General features: G+C 36.1%; 1 protein-coding gene across 2 annotated transcripts in view; it reads right to left on the bottom strand.

Annotated features, from left to right (window-relative positions):
- Nucleotides 1–257: 257 nt before the first annotated feature.
- The window catches only part of LOC110458596 (atrial natriuretic peptide receptor 2-like), a 43,520-nt gene continuing 25,429 nt past the window's right edge, over nucleotides 258–18,348 (bottom strand). For both annotated transcript variants that reach the window (XM_021510367.1, XM_021510368.1), the window contains exons 8-23: nucleotides 15,241–15,325; nucleotides 12,710–12,860; nucleotides 12,325–12,405; nucleotides 11,977–12,054; nucleotides 11,529–11,633; nucleotides 9,857–9,928; nucleotides 9,117–9,282; nucleotides 8,708–8,860; nucleotides 7,645–7,822; nucleotides 6,898–7,038; nucleotides 6,413–6,536; nucleotides 5,832–5,900; nucleotides 5,380–5,653; nucleotides 3,471–3,565; nucleotides 3,095–3,171; nucleotides 258–2,842 (exon numbers count right to left, since the gene is read on the bottom strand). In XM_021510367.1, coding sequence (XP_021366042.1) covers nucleotides 2,431–2,842; nucleotides 3,095–3,171; nucleotides 3,471–3,565; nucleotides 5,380–5,653; nucleotides 5,832–5,900; nucleotides 6,413–6,536; nucleotides 6,898–7,038; nucleotides 7,645–7,822; nucleotides 8,708–8,860; nucleotides 9,117–9,282; nucleotides 9,857–9,928; nucleotides 11,529–11,633; nucleotides 11,977–12,054; nucleotides 12,325–12,405; nucleotides 12,710–12,860; nucleotides 15,241–15,325 — 2,261 coding nt within the window. In that variant the 3' untranslated portion in view covers nucleotides 258–2,430. The remainder of the gene's footprint in view (nucleotides 2,843–3,094; nucleotides 3,172–3,470; nucleotides 3,566–5,379; nucleotides 5,654–5,831; nucleotides 5,901–6,412; nucleotides 6,537–6,897; nucleotides 7,039–7,644; nucleotides 7,823–8,707; nucleotides 8,861–9,116; nucleotides 9,283–9,856; nucleotides 9,929–11,528; nucleotides 11,634–11,976; nucleotides 12,055–12,324; nucleotides 12,406–12,709; nucleotides 12,861–15,240; nucleotides 15,326–18,348) is intronic.

The raw sequence follows: 18,348 nt of genomic DNA, 5'->3' as shown, positions 1-18,348 counted from the left end.
TCTTATATACCGCTTTATCACAACCTAGTCCGTAGGTCGTCTCAAAGCGGTTCACAAATTATTATCCGTGGTTATAAGGCCTTTGCAGCCAGACAATAATATTCTCAACTCACTGGAGAGCATACAGCCGGTGCTGCCATTTCGGCGCTCAAAGCTAGCATTCTACAATTCTAGAACTGCCAAACCACGTACTCATTTACAGCCGAGTAGACTGGAACAAGCGGAGTAAAGTATCTTTCTCAAAGATACAACACAGTGCCGTGCCGTGACTCGAACCCGCAACCATCGGTCACGACCCCGGCGTCCTACCACTGAACTACCGTGCCTCCATGTCGATCGTTTGGCATTAGATATAACAACATTCCAGTAACAATATCTGCGTCATAGAAAAAATAACATACAAACAGGAAACAAAAAACCCTTAATATCAGTTTAGAAATTCATTCTGCCAGAAATTTAAATTGAGATCTGTTCGATTTCCACCAAAGTGCTAGCCCTACAGTTGTATGTGGTGCTCTTGTTGAAGAGTGTTTACTTTAATTCTTTTGTTCTCTGTTTGATAGTAGAGATACTGGGCGTTTTTATCTGACCATAACTGATTTCCAACAAATGCTGTCGCAACTCTTGGTTAGTTTGTCATATGTCTCGACTAGTTCCAGCACAGACTGTGTGAGTGTATGACGATTGTTCTGCGCTACCAGTTACTATGACAAGCTGAATGCTGTTTGTGACTACCTCCGAATAAATGTTTCAGCTGATTGGTAGACGTATTGCCCAAAAATCAACATAAATAATGTTTAATTTAATACTTAAATATAAGTACTATATAGCTATGATGTGTATGTACGTGACAAATTCCTTTTGTACTCAAGCTCTGTTCAATAAGATATAATGAACCGGAAGTATATACTATATCTAAATACAGTATCTGTATTATATTGTATTGTTAATGCTTAGCAGTATATGTGAGGAATCTAGCATAAAGCCTGTCTTCAGGACATTCTGCGTCTTACTCCCTTACACATACACACACAACACAATACGAGCATAACAATCCCTTTATCTTTACCAAGGGTACATCAATGTAAAAATGTCATAATTAATTAATCTAAGTTGCATAATATACTTGTTGGTAGATATATCAATCTGAGTTATAGTGACCAATTTCCATTCTTTTACAACGATTCAACTTCAAATTTGTTCATGTGTTTTACTGGTATTTATTGTAAATAACGTATATGGAAATTCTATTTGCTTTTTAAGGATTATCCGAATCGTCAGTGTCACGAACCTAAGAAACCTGTGACATTTCCAAAGTCGTGGAAAAATTACAACCTTACAATTATAACAAGATACAACCGAATTTCTATTGTGATCGAAACGCAACCAAACACTTGCTAGTTCATTGTTAGACTTTATGGTTTATAATAAAAATATTGATTAATATTATTTTAAACGTTTTTTCAAAATGTATCCAAAATACCCAATCTATGTAAGGATTGTTTCCTTTTAGATATATCAAACATTTTGAATTCTTTTTTAACCAAGTGCATGCAACGTAGAGAAGTTTGGTTTGGGCATAATATACTAAAAGGGAGGTAATAGGTAATTTCTGTTGTACTGGCATACACAAATTTACTGCAATTTTCCTATAGGTTACTTTGCTTTGGAATCAACATCAACTAATCATTACTATATTATAATAATACCGACACAATGGATACATACTAGTTTTATCGAAATGCGTTTGTCATTCAATAATGCAACATTTGATATAAATGCAATAATTTCTATTTGATACAAATGAAAGACTTGTGTTCAAAAATAATTGCAAAACCATGTATCCTTCACTGCACCAGTCTGTATTACCAGCTGAAGCTCCTCCAAAACTTGCACAGGAAAATGAAATTGTGGAAGCAGCAATAAACGGCACAGATCCTGTAATATCTTAAATATCTTACGAATGACACTTTACTCTCAAATGAAGAAGGTCATACATGCAAAATAATCACGATTCAAGCAAGTATGATCATTCACACATTGCTGTTGATTAATTCACCACAGAAACGATATTTCTAAACACGAAATAAGTCACGGATATGATAAGATTAAAAAAGTGTCAAAGTAAATTATATATAAAGTATACAACTCGCAGGCGGTTACATCCCATGTGTTAATTATTTCTCCACCTAAATTGCATATCAACTGAAACATTTAAAATAAGATATTAAGCACAAAGCTTTGGTATAAAGACATAACACAAAGTGTTACCATGGCAATTACCTTGGTCTACACTTCGCGGAGTCTATTGGTCATGTGATATGTACACAGGAAGACAAGGGTCGTTGTATAAAGTATATACTAACACTATTACAATCACTGCAATTGCCACAAATTGTTTTGCATAAAAGATTAAAATTTCCCGCTTTCTTAAGATATTTCTATCTTTGGTATATCAAACGCCATTTTTCTCGTCCTTTCGGGTTTTGCACAGTCGGGAAATAATGTGTCAGGGGTTTTCGGAGACACGACGTCTCTTTTTAACGTCATTTCCGGTGAGGATGCCGGCAGTGTAGAATCTGTTGAAAGTATTGTGTCATTGCTTGGACGGCGTTCTCGTAAACTATCGCATGATAACGCGAGGTCCCGAACAGTCACTTCCGATGGCGACCTGTGAGACATTACGTCGTGGCTGAGCGAGGACAGGAAGCTGATGGCAATGGACGTCTTTCTGAAGGCTCTTCCGTACATGCTATCGCTGTGTTCTCCCGCCGATATATGGGATTCCGTTGGTGACACTGCTCGACCGGTCGCCATGGCATCCTGATATTTAGCCTGTAGACTGTATAACAAATTATATATTTAATAATAAGTGTTCTTTTAAAATTTGAATTACGTATTTCCAAGCACTTTCCTCTTAACAATATATTACAAAACAAATTAGAAGGAAATAGGTGAAATCTTTGAGAGACAACAAGAAGTTTTAACGAAAAAGTATATGTTCATGTTCTTATAAAGAAATATCTATAAATGATCTGGTAAACTGACAACGACTTGCTGTTAAGTAAAACCCTATCCTAGTTGGTGTACTCACTCTAGGATGGCTTGGGGTAGGGGCTTGTTGTACCGCCTTTTCCCAATCAACCAGTACGTTTTTTGTAGGCCTTTACCCTGAAAGAACAATAACGACAGTCGCATCACCAGTCAAGTCTATTTAATATTATTTTATATTTATAATGTTGTTTCTTGGGTTTTGATAAATGACCATTTTTTTCTTTTCTTATGTTAACGCTGATGTTTTGGTGTACAAATAATTATTAATTTCCTAAAATTGTACTCTTTTTTCACTTTTGTATAATTGACATTACTTCGACAGTACCCATTACTATGCAGTACATACTTTCCGTTTGTTGAATTCATTTGATGTCAGTAGTTAATGAACTGGTGTCATCCTTTACGTAAACGCTTACCTTTACCTCGATGATTCCCCTTTCTATGGTAATAAAGCCCCACTTTAGGTCTTCCAAAACAGAGTTCATGGCTGAGCTGACGTGGATGTGCAGGGCTGCAAGAGGACATTAGATGTTTGATAGTGGGCAGCAATAGAGTAGAGAATGGGGCAGAGTTTTTCCTATTACACTAATACTGACTGATTCCCTATATAAACTATAGTAAATTTTACCCCCTCCCCAGGGGTAAACGTGAGACCTACGGTCATAAAATTCCCAATTTTGGTAAAGCACCTTAAGACCCCTTCCATTTATGAAGAGTATTTGATTCTACCATATCTGGATCTTGAGAAGAAGAATTTTCAAATTTTAGTCAATTTGACCCTTTTTGGCCCTGCCCCTCAGGTCCCTTGGTGCTGGGGACTATATAATTCACAATTAAACGATAGTCAATTCGACCCTTTTTGGCCAACCCATCAGCCGCTGGGGGTCAATCAGGACTGATATGTGCATACCATCAAACTGCTATCCAGTACTGATAATGCTAACCAAGTTTGAATTAATTCCAATGGAACTTAAACAAATGTTGGTCCAAAATGTGATTTCCCTATATAAACTATAGTAAAGTTTACCCCCTCCCCATGGGTAAACGTGAGAACTAAGGGTAATAAAATTCACAATTTCGGTAGAGCACCTTAAACCCTTCCATCTATGAAGGGTATTTGATTCTACCATATCTGGGTCTTGAGAAGAAGATTTTTGAAATTTCAGTCAATTCGCCCCTTTTTGGCCAACCCATCAGCCTCTGGGGGTCAATCACGGCTGATATGTGCATACCATCAAACTGCTATCCAGTACTGATAATGCTAACCAAGTTTGAATTAATTCCAATGGAACTTAAACAAATGTTGGTCCAAAATGTGATTTCCCTATATAAACTATAGTAAAGTTTACCCCCTCCCCAGGGGTAAACGTGAGAACTTAGGGTAATAAAAGTCACAATTTCGGTAGAGCACCTTAAACCCTTCCATCTATGAAGGGGATTTGATTCTACCATATCTGGGTCTTGAGAAGAAGATTTTTGAAATTTCAGTCAATTCGACCCTTTTTGGCCAACCCATCAGCCTCTGGGGGTCAATCAGGGCTGATATGTGCATACCATCAAACTGCTATCCAGTACTGATAATGCTAACCCAAATTGAATTACTTCCAATTGCAATTAAACAAATGTTAGTCCAAAATGTGATTTCCCAATATAAACTATAGTAAAGTTTACCCCCTCCTCAGGGGAAACGTGAGACCCCAGGGTCAAGAAATTCACAATTTTGGTAAAGCACCTTAAGACCCTTCCATCTATGAAGAGTATTTGATCCACCATATCTGGGTTTTGAGAAAAAGAAATTTTAGACAATTTGACCATTTTTGGCCCCGCCCCCCCCAGGCCCCTGGGGGCTGGGGACCAAATCAGCCACTCCTTTTGTTGACCTTTGGCCATGGAAGGTTTCTCAAAATTTCATTGAAATTGGTTCAGGGGTTTTGGAGGAGAAGTCGAAAATAAAAATTGTTTACGGACGCACGACGCACGACGCCGGACAAAAGGCGATCGCAATAGATCACTTGAGACTTTGTTTCAGATGACTTAAAATTCTGGATCCTAGGCAAGACATTGATTTACCAAATTTAAAGTATAGATATATATTGTAAAACTATGGACATTTTTGCGTCTATTTAACCGAGTCAATACAGATAACTGAAGCAACATATACAGATATTTTATTTTCCACTTTTTTGGAATGTAGCCAAACGCAAAGAAATTCTAGGAGGAGGAGGAACGAACCGATTCAAGCCGCTGTTGATATTAAATGGTTTTCGTGGTATGACAGATGTTGGCTTTAAAAAACAAATGTAAGTAACAAACCTAGCGTCCTACCTTTGCCATTTGACTCCATTCTAGACGCCATGTTGACAGTATCTCCGAAGAGACAGTACCTGGGCATAGTGGAACCCACAACACCCGCCGCACATCCTCCTGTGTGCATACCTATCCGTAGCTGCAGCTTCCGTTCAGGATAGTGCCGGATCTGAAAGTTAGTCACGGCGCTCAGTAGGTCGAGCGCCATGTTGGCGATCTCTCCTGCATGCCGTTTACCATTTTTCCTAGGAAGGCCGCTGACGCACATATATGCGTCTCCAATTGTTTCCACCTGCAATATATCAAGTGAAACAGCTTCTTGTTTTCAAACAAATGACATGTTTGAAAGTTGATTAATTTCTAGAATAATCGAAGGATTATTTGTTATATATTTCCAAGTGTTATCCATTTTAACCATTTGAGTTACATTTAAATATCTTTGCATAATAAACTTATTCTATGTGACATACCTTATATACATCGTGCTTGGCTATGATTCCATCAAATGTAGTATACAGATCATTGAGCAAATCGACAACCTAGAAAAACAAACAACAAGAATTAAATGTTCCTCATCTAGATGGAAAAAAGAAAACCTCATATCATAAAGTATATTAAGGCGATAATGAAACATATCATCACTGTGATATATGGTTTGGCTTTGGTTTAGTTTGTTTAACGACCTATCAACATCCACGGCCATTTAAGGACGTGCCTCAAAGTGTTGTGTATGCCTGCATGTGTTTATGTGAGCTGGAGACGGGGAATGTTGGAGTGCTTGCCTCCTTGTAATAGTGAGAATCTGATGCCGACTTTATAGTGCTATCTAACTGAAATACCACGCCGAAGGCACCCAGCATAGCATTCCACCCGGTCACATTATACTGTCAACAGGATACGATTTGATGATAAGATGTACTACCTCTAGTGGTTCACTGGAGCTTGCTATGGGGGTGAAGCCGACAATGTCTGAGAAGGCACCCAGCATAGCACTCCACCCGGTCACATTATACTGACAACGGGAATACGATTTGATAATAAGATGTACTACCTCTAGTGGTTCACTGGAGCTTGCTATGGTGGTGAAGCCGACGATGTCGGAGAAGAAGATGGATACGTCATCAAACGTCTCCGGACGGACGGACTCCCCTCTCTTTAATTGCTCGGCCACCATTCTGAAACAGGATAATTAGGCTTACGTAAGCACTACAGTCATACAGGCTCTGTTGTAGTTAATGCTTGCACACATTTATATCACACATTCAATTTACTTTCCTTGTTAAGATTCTATTGTTTTTGAATTTTGACTTTAAAATTACAGCGTAAAGGGGTGTGTTCTAAGGTTCATTTATTGAAAACAGGAACCCAACAACAACATAGGAAAAATCGAGTGCGGAGTAATGATGCCGTGTTAATGCTATGACGTTATGTATTTGGAACTCTTTTCCTTGTTTCAATAAGTCGATTTGATTAGTTGATAAACTATCCTTGCATTTTAGCCGAAATGAAATTATTCCTATGTACGAAAACACATACGGTGGTAGCATGTTGTAAAGAAGCTTGTCGGTCTTCTGTTTCTCCTGAGCCAGTTCCTCAGTCCGGCTTGCGACCAACTCCTCCAGGTTATTGCTGTACGCCTCCAACAGGTGAATCATGTTATCCATGATGTTCATCTTCCTGTGATGGAAACATCCACAACCTCAACACACAATAACAATATCGGAGAACAAATTATACACGAAAAGACGACATTAAGACATGTAAGTATTCGAAATACTTAATAGTAGATCTTTCTTGCACCGTGTCGTCTATTAGGGAGTCATGAATGCTACTAGAGGTCAAATATGAAAATACAAATGTAAATTGTTCTGACACATATGTAGAAATACAGCTAAAGGGAAATTTTGCCTATAAAACCCTGTACTACGTCAAAAATTTAAAAAAAAACAATTAATTGCAAAAGATGACTTATTTTTAAACAAAAGAAAAACATCATTAATCCCCATTTGAAAATAAACGAAGAGGAAATCAGGCGATGCGGAAGATTTTAAAAGCATTCCTGCACTCAATGTTATTGTACATTAATGACAGTGGGTGTTCAGCGCAAAGACAAAAGTCAAAGTTTGACTGCGTTTACGATTGACATATCTGTCAAGAATTCACCGGGGTAAATGCTCCTGGTAATTGTACATGCTCTATCAAGCCTTCTATTCAACAGCTGTGATGATCGATGCATTATAACTAGGTTAAGAGTGGAGTAAAATGATGAAGAATATTACATACTTTCCCCCATTTAAATCGATGAGCCTCTTTCTGACGTGTTGGAAATCGGGCCTGCTTTCCGGATGTTCATGCCAACAAAACGTCATCAGACTCATGGCTTTGTCCGGTAGATCGCTGTCGTCGGGGATATTAGGTCGGTACGGGGGTGTCTCGTTATAACGAACTCTGTTTACAATCTCTGAAATAAGAAAATTGTTCCAATCATTTGTTTTTAAATATTAACAAAAGACAACGCATATTCAAACCATTTTCATTTCCTGATTTGTTTGATGTGTCATTTTCATCTTTCAATGTACAAATTGAATCATCGATTTTTTTTAATATATACAGCCGCATTGTTTTAAAATTGAAAATATTGTTTTAAAAATTTCCAAATTACCGTCTCGACTGAAGCTTTTATTTACCATTGTTTGTTTGGTATCGAAGTTTGACTAATTACTTGTTTTACAATGCCCTCGACCCATCTCTGCAATTTTATTTGCACGTCTAAGTAATGCTTATACCCGATGTCTTGGACGCAGAGTTGAATAAGTAAATTAGAGATGATCCACACACATCTAATTGACCTTGAAAATTTGGTAATAGATACAGAATGCCAAAAGTGAATTACACTGCATCATACAGCTGTTGCTAGAGCCAAAGAGATCTAAAATGTTTAAGCTAGTGTTGAGACAAGGGGCAGGTGCTTAGAGCCACTGAATTAAGTCTTTAGATATTTAGAGCAGAACTGGTAATTTCAAATGAAATAATCGATAAAGTGTGAACATGAATATTATGAACCGTGTCAATACTCAAAACAAATAACTGTGGTTATCAAGGTTACAGCTAACCTCGGGAACTAGGAAATCCACCAGCAGAGTCTACCACATTGTATCTTGAAAGATGGACGTAACACACACACACACACACAAACACAGGCGATTTCACCTTTAAAATTTGGTAATACATACAGCAATATGGAAAACAGATACTACTACAGTGTCAAATCCAATGACAAAATCTCATCTCGCAGCCAATCACATAGAAATGAGGCTGTCGTCAAAAGCACCGTAGCATATCCTACCTTTTGACGTAGAGGCACGGTTGAAGTAGTACGGGGTTACCCTCAGGAATACCTCCTGAAGTATTATGCCATAACTGAACACGTCGCCTTTCTGTGACCCTTTCGATGGCCGCTTCTGTAGACGTAACAACTCGGGAGCCGTCCACAGCAGTTCTGTAACATCATAGGTGGTTTATAGTACACATGTTTCTATAGATAGTCCTGGGATTTTGTATACCTTAAATGTAGAATACAATGGGAAGGCATTCTTTATAGTATTATACTGGTGTAGGTTTCACAGGTAGACACAAACCTGTTAACGGAATAACTGATTCCTTGGTTACTCTAACGTGGAATACATGCTCAAAAGGAAATTCAACAATCGAATAGCAGCACACGTAGTTCAGCACCTGTATAGTGTGGTACTTACTGGTGTAGTACTCGGATTCGCCCTCCTCCTGGTCTGGTTCTTCAGGCTGAGTGGTGATGGCGCCGTAGTCTGTGATCTTTAACACCCACCTACTGTCGATCACACAGTTGGTCGACTTCAGGTTGCCGTGGGACCTCAGAGGACTCTTATGGAGGAACTCCATACCCTAAATATCCAGCAACACTAATTATAAGGTGGTACTGCAGAACAACTTAAGTATTCACAAATACTTCTAGGGCTTCCGGATACGTCAATCAAAATTAAAGCACGTCTATGTGTTATGAAATGGTCATTAAGAATTAAGAACTACTGAGACACTTGGGTACATTGAGGGTTATTATAGAAACAGTTCCTGGTCACATGGATGTCTTCAATGAGTGATACAAATATTGTAAACTTTTAGGGTACGAACAATGAGTGATAAACTAATTTTTAGCCATAAGGATATACTTACGATCATAAAACATATTGATGAGATACATGTTACTCTAACTATTATTTTATTTAATATAGTATAAATGATCTGCACGTGTTAAGCTATATAGGTATGTATCAGTCGAGATTCGGAAGTTGTTTGATATATCTTTTTGTATGGATCATTCTATTAAGACTAATAAGATCAAGAAGTCATTGATTTTACGAAGTTTATACGGGAAAAATGTTGGATTTTCTGTGTTGGTATGCCGTGTTACTTGAGTATATATGTTCACTCTCACATAGAACCACAGGAGTCGGCTTACTTTTGCTAAATCCAAAACGAATGACATTTTAAACATCCAGTCGACCTTTATATCGTCGTTTTCCAATACATCCTGAAAATCAACAGTGTAAAACAGTGTATAACATACATTGTAAGATAATATACACAGGATAGAATATAAAATAGTGTACAACATAAATTGTAAGATAATATACATAGTATAGAATATAAAACAGTGTATAACATACACATACATTGTAGGACAATATACACAGTATAAAGTATAAAACAGTGTATAACATACATTGTAAAACAATATATACAGTATAGAATATACAACAGTGTAGTGTAACAGTAATGAAAACTGTGTACAAACTACAAACTATACACGCCATACAATACAATTCACAATATGGAGCGAACTATAGTGTATATAAGATACAGAGTAAAACAGATTAAACTGCATACATTTAACAAACCGTCTAAAACGGCATGCATATGATAATACACAAAATAACATGTAAAGGTGTAAACAACAATCAGTCTAAACAGAGTACACATCCTATACACCGAACTTGTGGAACAGATGCAACATACAGTTTTAGCTCAATTTACCTGACTAAAGTTTTAGATGCAATGTTCCTGCCATAACTAACCAACCACATTTTGTCAAGGTTTTGGCTTCCCTCAACCAGGAATATTGTCCAAGGCGAATGACACGTGTTTACAGAAATCAATGTAACGGAAAGTAGTACACAGGTTCGGTTTATTTGTGTTTAACAAAACAATAAAAGATAGGGCACACGCGGAATGGTCTTTTTATTTTACCTTTAGGATATGGAAAAACATTGTCTTTCAGGGACAATAAAATAACCTTTTCCTTTGTGCCTTCTCTATAATTGTATAGTATATAGCATACAGCGTGTAACAGTGTATGGCATTATCATTTATCATAGTTAAACAAAAGAATGTTTTGAAAAGACATATGCTCCTGCGTTGATAGAAGTTTAGCTAAACTCAAAGTCAAGCAAAAGAAATGGAGCTAAACGTGAAGTCTAACCAAAGAAAAGGATTTAAACTCAAAAGCTAACTAAAGAAAAGGAGTTAAACTGAAAGGCTAGCCAAAGGAAAGGAGTTAGACTCAAAGGCTAACCAAAGAAAAGTAGTATAACGCAAAGTCAAGCAAAAGAAATGGAGCTAAACGTGAAATCTAACCAAAGAAAAGGAGTTAAAATCAAAGGCTAACTAAAGTAAAGGAGTTAAACTCAAAGTCTAACCTAAGAAAAGGAGCTAAACTCAGAAGCAGGACTTATAGATAACATTGAATAACCTTTAAAAAAGTGATGTAGTGCTCCAAAAATATATCCTCGGATGAGTTTAGATAATTGTTTGACTTTCAGTGTTAGAGTAATTAACCAAAACGCTAAGTCTAACATATAAGTCGTATTGACGCACGGGCATAAACATAACGTTTTAACAAGATAAGGTCAATGTACAAAAGAAAAAAGGAGTAGGCGATTGATGGGTACGGTTTATCATTTATACTTATACAGTATTTTCAATCGCATTTATGAAATATCAATGTCCATTCATGATTTTGTTCACAGATTAATTATATTTTCATAAACCATTTTTACTGTGCGTAATTGTGGTTGTGATTATGTCAGGATGTGCTAAATATAAATATTACAGAACCCGACCTTACATCTTACCTGGAGACTTCCCTTTGAGCAATAGCGGGTCAGTATATAGGTATTCTGTGCCTCCAGACTAGCACCAACAAAGGAATTGAGGTTGTCGTGTTGTAGCTCCCGTAACTGTTGGACAACAATAGAATACATTCAAGCTGTATTCATGTTTTGTAAATCGTTGTGTATTTCTTTTAAAATGATAACTTAATCAGGTAATATTAGTCGTGTATTTCTTATTCAACATAAATGGAGTGTTTAATATTGAATTATATACAGCAGATCCTGCCGCCGTAAATTCTACCTGTATGTCAGGTCAATTGTATATCAACTAGTTATTAAGAACACCCTTTACTGTATTTTCTATATTTTATCAACCTGTCTTCGTGGATTTTGACTCTTTTGTTCTCTTCTTTTGAAGGTAATTATTGACAGGTTTATCAGGTGGGACGACCTAACTACGATTACTTACCGTTTTCAAATCGCGCAATACCTCTCGTGTTAACCTGATAGATCTGCGTTGTATGTTTTTCACAGCTACAACTGAGCCCTAGGAAAGAAGCAACACACTTGTTTCTGAACAGCACATAAAGTTGAGCTCTATTAAGGTGATAAATATGCACATGAATTACATATATAGCTAAGTCAGCCCTATAAAAGGGAATATATGGATATATGCATATGAATTGAAAACTGCGTTCAATAAAGGGGATTTGTATTTACACATTAATTATATGCATAACTGAACCCTATTAACGAAATTGATTAAATGAATTAACATTTATAGCTTATTTTTGTCATGTAAACTCAATTTACTTACTTTATAGTTTCCTATTGGCGCGTATAGAAGGTTCTTGTCTAAACTACAGGATGATCCGAAGCCCAGGGTTCCTCTTGTTTCCTGCAGGAGTAATCCCACGACATACAGTGATACAGGGCTATAAATACGCTAAGTACGTGTACTACTCCCGTTCTTTTTACATTTTTTTACTGTCTCAATTTTTATTCCATTATTCCATGACATGTTTTAGAAGCTCATATATTGTGTGATTTCCCAAATCAAATTGAAATCTTAGAAGTTTCGTCTATTAGATTCGCTTTTAAAACGCATTTTAAAAACAAATAGAATCGTGCCAACGTCTAACTAGTATGACAATAACGTCGACAGCGTATCAATCGTGTAGGATATATTGGCTTTATCTTACCATTCTTACGAGCTTTTTCTTTTGGTGGACCTCTGGTTCACCATTAGAGTGAGCAGCGGTACCATTACCGGGTCGGGCCTTACGCATTTTGACTTCATTCTCGTTCACCTTCCATAACATCCCCATCAGTTCTTTTTCGAACTTCTTTTTCCTAGAACAAATAGGAGGTAGTATAGGATTTGGTTTTTTAAATAACATGTTTGCATGATTCTTCGTCTCATATATTCTATAACAGGGAATGCTAAGACAATAATAAGCATCTTCAATATGCGTTACGGGATTGACACATTTGCACCTATTCTTTCAGATCTGTCAATATGTTATATTGTTTTATTTCTAAGCATAAACTGAGTGCTAATAAGTTAAGGAAGTACTACTATACTTTTACTTAAGTTGATACTTAATTATATAATGTCGAAAACCGATATCGTCGACTAAATGCCTCTAAAAGTGGCACTTCGTGGATTTGTTTTTCGATGTTTAGAATAACTCTTGCCGTTCATTACAAACTACTCCTTGCGGAATCAATCAAAATAAATCATGCTACAGGTTGATTTCTTCACATACAGTAATGCTTTATTTGCATCCCAAGACACCAGATGCATAACAGTAGCAGTATACAGTAGAGGGTTCTGGCCATGGGTGATATTTTTGTTAAATGGCTAACCCCTGTATCATGATATGTAAAAAAAATATAAAAATAAAACTGTACTAAAATTTGTATAAGCATGATGAAGTGGGCTATGTGAGCTTCACATTTGTAAAAAAGAAAGAAGATTTCTTTGGTTCGAGAATAAAATTTTGGCCATAATACGAAAGGGTGCGTACACATGAAAAGCTAGCTTTACAGGAGGTAAAATTTTGACAACAGCACACGATGCAAAATTGCAAAAAATCAAGTTTTACAACTTTACTGGGACCCAGATAATTCTGCAACCAGGTAGGTAATCTTTAATTTCAAACAGAGCTTAGGAAAAAAATTACTTGTTGCGGGGGTCAAATATTGGGTTAAAAATAGCAATTTTTGGCATTTTTTGGTAATTTTTGATGTGGTAAACATGGTTTTCACACAAGTGACATACATAGAAAAAAGAGGTTTATACACTTCTCAGTACTTTATATGTATTGTAAATGTAATGCAGTTTACAAATATATGTACATGTAGACATGTGTTGTGTAGGGTAAATCCGCTGTGTTAACATTTCCTCGACATGTGCCTTGTTTATCAGAGTCGGGCCATTTCTACTGTACACTGCTACCATAACATGAACTACTACTGTTCACATATATGGAATAAGCTAAAAGGGTAATGGAATCAACTGCACTGACTAACATTGAGAAAATATTACAAATAGTCCCTTTCCACTATAAGTGCTTTTATAACACATGAAACTTATTCATTATTATTATTTAGAATTAAACCTTAAAAAAAAAATCCCATACATAAAAATGGAAATAGATTGTTTGTATCCATTATGCTACCTACTCTTTATATTAATATACTCTATACACTCTATATTATTTCTACAATAAAACATAATCCATAGTGTACGTTATGTAATGTTGTTTTACAGTCTGTGGGATCATTGTAAAAATCAATAGATTTCCGTTGATTTCATGAATGATTAGGAGTGAGCGGTGTGACAGTTTACACTTATGACAGATTGCTATACAGTATAAATTCATTAGAGGAAATGGAGAGCATTGAAACCATCTCATAAAATTACAAACCAGACACTATTTTACGATCAAAATGTCATCACTACAACTCTCATTGAGAACGGTGTACGGACGACGGCAGCCATTAAATGTTGTCTGCTAAATACTAAGCTTCGCCACAATAACGGTATTACAAAAGTGTTCATCCTGTGAATACTATGCATGTCAACTCTCATTTCTCTCCTTGCAATCAATGTTGCAACAAGCCATTTGCATGTAAATAAGAAATAAGTGAAAACATCTAATTACTCTACGTACAAGTGGCATGTTTATAGACTTAAACATTATTAAACTCTACGAATAAATGACATATTCATGGATGTAAACTTTAAAAAGGCTTTTCAAAAAGGTTGCAAGTTAATTACAAGATCTAAATAAAGTGATAAAAACCTCTACAAGCAAGATCATGTTAATAGACTTCAACATAAATAAATACTACGAATAAATGGCATTTTCATAATTGTAAAAAATTAAAGAAATTTACAAAATAGGCCCACGATTATTGTAAGATGTAAAAAAAAATCTGAAAAAAAATCTACAAGCAAGATAATGTTTATAGACGTAAATGGATAAACATTCAGAATCCTGTATTACTTTCACACTATTGACTAGCTCATGATGTACTTCTTCAGCAATATTTTCCAGTCTAGGAACTGTACAAAAATCATTTATAATCATAGGACTAGGAACCAGACAGATCGAGATAGACTTCAGTGATGTTCAATTCATTGTGGAACTGATACGACTGATTCCACACAGCGAACAACATTGTCGATATATCCAGAAATGACACGGTTAAAAATATATTTTACCTATAGAGGACAAAGAGGACTAATATTGCTCCAATGATGAGAATCGTCCCCACGCATGCGCCTGCGACGATAGCGGCCGTATTATCTGAAAAATATTGAGTTTGATATAAACATCACACTGTGTTTCAATCTTACACAATTTTGTATGTGTGAATTCAAGCGCTACATATGATCAATTAATATGCACATTTTCATGAGGAACCGGTGATTCATGGATTTCATTCATACATAATTTGATTAATTCGTTAGCTAAAATTTATTTTTTAAGAATGAATGAACGAACGGGCGAACGAACGAAAGAACGGATAAATGAATGAAATATTGATGAGAGAAAGAAAGAATGAAGGAATGAACCAATCAGATCGATAATAGAACGAATGATCATATATTGGGATTTGTATTAGTATGATAGTTATCCCAAAGCCATTAACCCTAAAAGGGTGCAAATATAAACAAGCACATCAACAGATCCATTGTTATGAAAGAAATGAAACAATGTATGTAATACCTTGACAAATATTTACCATTACGTCATTGAAAAGCCCATGAAAATGAAAATCAAATATTAGATAAAAGCAAAAAACTAATGTTATCACATTAAACCAAATGACGGCACAAACAAATCAAACAAACCAAATTTGAAACGATGTCGATTATCAATGTTGATGATTATTAGAGGTTGGCTACTCCGCTAGCTTTAAATGGTCAGGAATTTCTGAAGGACACACATGGCATTTCAAACAGCAGTCTCCAAGCTGACATGTGATGTTGATCTCTTACTTACCTTGCATGTCTTTGGTAACTGCTTTTGTTGTATAATTTACACGAGTTTGTTGTCAGACAGACCCGCATTTGGAGGTTAAATTTAAGTTTGCTTTCGACATGGAATGGTGCGGGAGATCAAAAGGATCTCATCCGGACGCTGCTCAGAGGTATCATCAACATGATAAATTGGACTCAAATGAATCGACCAATGAAACGTATTTGACATATCGTGACCCCTCCTGAATAAGTTTTAAAAAGACTAATCATCTGTTCCGGTGGAGTAGCCAACCTTTATAGAGAGAACCATTAACAGGATATACCAGTATGATATCAACATATATTATATTACATTCTGATATGCATTCAAATGTAACAAAACTACTCAGATCGAAATGGGAAACCGAACATTAATAACATGGCATTTTGGGGTCTCCCATGGGAAAGAGTCGACCAAGCCTACGATCGTTGATATACGACATAAGAAAGGACGGGATGTTATGACAGATGTATGACGAGTGATCAATGGTAGGTGTCTAACTGTGGTGCTCCTAACGACCGTTAATTCCAGGAGAATTTTCACCTCAGAATTATTTCTCAGTTATTCATATGTTTCTTTGTTATTTATATTTTTACTTGCTTATGTTTTGTTTAAGGTTTAATGAATTGTTTCTTTGTCATATATTATTAATATTCTATTTTGTCGTGTCGCTTTTTTCTTTCTTTTTCTTTTTCGTTAGAAGCGAAGGGATTTTTTGGACATCTTGGCGTCTCTTCAGTTCCGATTGTTATCGTTTCTGATTGACAATATGTTTTCTTTTCTCTTTGCGTGTTAAAGCTATGGTGTATATCTCTATTATATTTCAATCCAAGATCATTACTTCATATTGAAACTGAAGCATTATACAGAAAAAAAACGGGTTCAAAAGAGATTTGAATGAAAGAGTAAAATAGCTTTTGTTGATAACGGAGTTGAATATGGATGTGGTATTTCACCCTACACTAGTAATCTGATTAAATCTGGACAGAGCCTGTTAAAAATTGTATTTTATGAACAAAGTAACGACTAGATTTATACCAGGCAGAACATAACCGACAGTAATGCGAAAGGTGAAACACTGCTATATTTTATAATGACGTTTCCATGGGGCCTACGTGTACCGCTTGCTACCGGTACGGACGACCCCAGACCGTACAGTAGTACTATCTACATCGTTAACTATTATCGAGCTATACAGGGATGGAAGTCGGTATTGCTTTAGTCAGAAGGTAAGTTGTTTTCCGCGACACTTTTTATCAGATGTCAATAAGAGCATTTACAGGAGAAATAATAGGACGCCGCACCATACTGTTACCATTGACGTCATGACATCACACTTCTGTAGGTCAGGATTGATAACAACCCTGATTTGACATTTCTCACCCGTTGGATACCAAATGTATTGTTTAAGCTATATCCATATATCCAGTTTTACTGTATAATTACTATTAATATTAACTTTTCATTTGTCTAATGCGATATGCATATGCTACTCCATCCTCGATACCCAGGGGTTATGCTCACTTTCGCTCTCTGCACTCCTGGAATATGTCATGGCAAAATTGCAGGCACGAAGTTAGCTGTTTGATTGGTCTCAGTTAAAAAAAACCTGACCAATCACTAGGCTGATACCGGTCCTTTGAAGATTACAAAGAAGAGACGCCCAACTTCAAAGCCTGTCAATTTTTACCGTTACATGACCGCGAGATTCTTTTGATGTACATAAAAGGATCGAACTAGTCTTCTTGTCTTATCAATAAGGTGGCACACACCAAGCCTTCAATTTGCTTTGACGTATTCCAGGGGTGTAGAGAGCGAAAGTGAGCGCAACCCCTGGATATCGAGGATGATGCTATTCGTTCATTTTGTGAACGTTACTTAATTCTGATGTATAAATGTACCACTTTTTATTAACGATTTAAAGTTTTATTTGCTATTACACGTATTTTTATACAGTCATGTTGCAATCACATTAAGTTTGAAACAACCAAGCAGCACATTTTTAATCCAACACCTTTGTTGTAGTACTAAAAACAACTGAGATGGAAAATATGATTTACAACCATTTAGTGTAGTATTATATTATTTTATATGCAAAATTATAAACTAACAATATCATCAATAAATGGACTCTATAATACTATCAATAATACATGGACTATAATTTGGACCTTGCTAGTTCTATCGTGTAAACTCATAACATCGATTGAAACATTTTAAACATCACCCACAATGTTGAATTTGTGATGATGTGATCACTGCTTTAGATGATAAAGGATGCGGTATGCGTTACGTGAAAGACTTTC

This window comes from Mizuhopecten yessoensis, unplaced genomic scaffold (genome assembly GCF_002113885.1).
Source record: "Mizuhopecten yessoensis strain PY_sf001 unplaced genomic scaffold, ASM211388v2 scaffold9651, whole genome shotgun sequence".
Classification (NCBI taxonomy): domain Eukaryota; kingdom Metazoa; phylum Mollusca; class Bivalvia; order Pectinida; family Pectinidae; genus Mizuhopecten; species Mizuhopecten yessoensis.
Note: the sequence above shows the minus strand (reverse complement) of the source record. Positions and strands in the feature narration are given on the sequence as shown.